The sequence below is a fragment of the Palaemon carinicauda genome, chromosome 2 (assembly GCF_036898095.1).
Source record: "Palaemon carinicauda isolate YSFRI2023 chromosome 2, ASM3689809v2, whole genome shotgun sequence".
NCBI classification, from domain to species: Eukaryota; Metazoa; Arthropoda; class Malacostraca; order Decapoda; family Palaemonidae; genus Palaemon; species Palaemon carinicauda.
This window is the reverse complement of record NC_090726.1, coordinates 149550528-149553027: the sequence shown is the minus strand read 5'-3', so window position 1 is coordinate 149553027 and position 2500 is coordinate 149550528. Positions and strand designations below refer to the sequence as shown.

The 2500-nt window shown below is 36.1% G+C and overlaps 1 protein-coding gene across 3 annotated transcripts in view; it reads left to right on the top strand.

The window, feature by feature from the left end:
• LOC137622239 (parkin coregulated gene protein homolog) overlaps positions 1-2500 on the top strand; it is a 32462-nt gene that overhangs the window by 600 nt on the left and 29362 nt on the right. For 2 of the 3 annotated variants that reach the window (XM_068352744.1, XM_068352752.1), the window contains exons 2-3: positions 910-1331; positions 1717-1953. In XM_068352744.1, coding sequence (XP_068208845.1) covers positions 1110-1331; positions 1717-1953 — 459 coding nt within the window. In that variant the 5' untranslated portion in view covers positions 910-1109. Of the gene's footprint in view, positions 1-691; positions 1332-1716; positions 1954-2500 lie in introns of those variants that run through there. The other variant, XM_068352761.1, reaches the window with a different exon arrangement.

Genomic DNA, 2500 nt, shown 5'->3' with positions numbered 1-2500 from the left:
TATCAAAATTTCATTTAATGATGATATAACTTAAAATACTTAAAAGTTTTATAACTTAGAAACTCTTTCACAAACTAATTTCTTGTATCCCTTTTTGCAATTCTCATGAGACGGATTTTGGACAACAAGCAATCGCCATGAAAACGCAGCTTACATCCTAATTTAGGTCATTTAATGAACCAGGTAGTCCCATACACAATTTTATACAATACCGTAGAGCAGATTTTTTTTTTTTTTTTTTTTTTTTTTTTTTTTGAAATATGCTTTAACATTCAAATGTAAGATTCAGTTAAAAACATTAGGCAAACAAGACAGCCTTTCAAAGTAAGGGTAAAATAGTTCAATCCAATATACGTAGACAATTATAAATTAAGTCCAGAATAAAAGTTAATAATGGGGTAGAATTAAACATGAGTTAATATTTACTAATTAAGAAGACTTATGTCAATTCCTCAGTGGCTCTCACCGATAAGAATATATTTTTCGGAGTGGCATTCCTGATATTATTCCTATTATCAGTGAATGGGCTAGAATAAAATTTCTTATCTAATACTGATAGTATTTAGTAACAACTGACTTAAGTAAAGAAAAAAAAAAGAAAAAGTGGAAACTGGAAATCTATTTTAAGATTTTAGAGGATCATTTCCTAATTAGAATAATTGAAATTGTAACAATATTGTGATTTATTGTTTGGTGGGTGATTAAGTGAAACACTATTCTATTAGTCCCAATTAGGAAATTCTAAGTAGCTCTGATACTAGGAAGACAATAATGATGTGTGTTAAATGTTTTTAAAAAAAATAAATATTTTAGAATGGAAACACGACTGTGACGGACAGAATACACAAATTTACTCATATTCCATGAAAGAAATTCTAAGATATAACTTTATAGAAGTTTCTATTTCAGATGGAGGAACTTATATCCCTCAAATGAGTGCTGTATTAGTTATGACAAATGCAAAGACAAATACCTCATGACATCCCTTCCAGTCTAATACAATGAATTAACTTCAGAAAAGACCTTAACCACCTGATTATTCGCGTCACCATGTCAGTCAGTTGGAATCATGTTCATCTCCGTGCCATGAATCGTAAACCAACGGCAACATGACTTCGGTTAAACATCTGAGTTCGGCCGAGCGTCGAGGAGTGACTTACCGAGAGCGCTCGCGGAGCCAACCTCCCCCCTCCCGCCCGATGTCCACCAGCCTTCAGAGTTTCATGAATGGAGAAATGATGGTAGTGGGCCAGGCCAAGTCCAGAAGAGGCAGTGATTGGGGCATCCATGGGGTGGGCAGGCGGCGATTCCATTCCGCTAAAATGGATGAGGTAGGGGCACTGGGCATTTCATCGATAAACAAATGATTATCTAGTTTATATTGAATCCCTGACTATTTCTGCTTCAAAGTATTAAAAAAAAATCTCCCATAGTTAAACATTTTAAAGAAATACACATACCACAATGAAATTTTACCTTGAAATTTTAGGTGAAATTATCAAACATATAAAAACTAAAAGAAGAAAAGCTGTAATTAGCTATATTAAACAAAAATAGGGCACACTAAAATTAATTTGTATCAAATCTGGCAGATTAGAAAAAGTGAAAAATAAGACTAAAATCACCAACAGAACACGATTTCATATTTCTTTTTAATCAGTTAGCTGTCATTTAGATGATGTTTTAAGAACACTTCCTTATCTTTTCACCCCAAAGCTACGAAGAGCAGGTCGTAGGTCCGTAAGTTCGGCAGCATCTTCGTGCTCGACGCGCACCGTCGAAGCCTTTACTCCAGCATCTCGCATGAGGGGCGCTGTGGTGGCGGGTCCGCCCAAGCTAGGTGTCTTCCGACCCCGCCCTTCCTCACCGACTACCTTCAGAAGAATGTACGAAAGGGGTGATGTCCCTGTAACCCTGCATCATGATCACCACGGACACACACTGCGTTGGAAGGTAGGATGTTCGTCCCTGCAGTGAACTGTGAATGTAAGGAAATCACAGATATCCTACCACAATTTTTATTGACTGGGGAGTTGTGTCAAACTAGTTTCAGTTGACTGGGGATTGCTCTGAAACTAGTTTCAGTTGACTGGGGAGTGCTCTGAAACTAGTTTCAGTTGACTGGGGAGTGCTCTGAAATTTGTTCAAGTTGATTGGGTGTGCTCTCAAAGTGGTAGCATATCTATGGAAAAATAACAGCGTAGTTATTTCTTGTCGAATTTCAAATTATCCTAAAAGAGGAAGCTTGGTGCGTTAGGGAGCAATGTGATTTTAGGCGTTATACATTCCTTACCCTAATGATGTATTAATATTAATTTCGAGTGTACTGGTAAGTTACATAAATGAAATAAGTAGAGAGTGCATAAAACATTTGATCTTGATCACTGAAAACATTTTGTTTTTTCACTTCTGGGTCAGAAAATAATCGTTACTGTTTTCTTCTTTACTGCGTGATTTTTATGACAGTATACTTTACTGTTTTTATTATCATGTAGTTGGG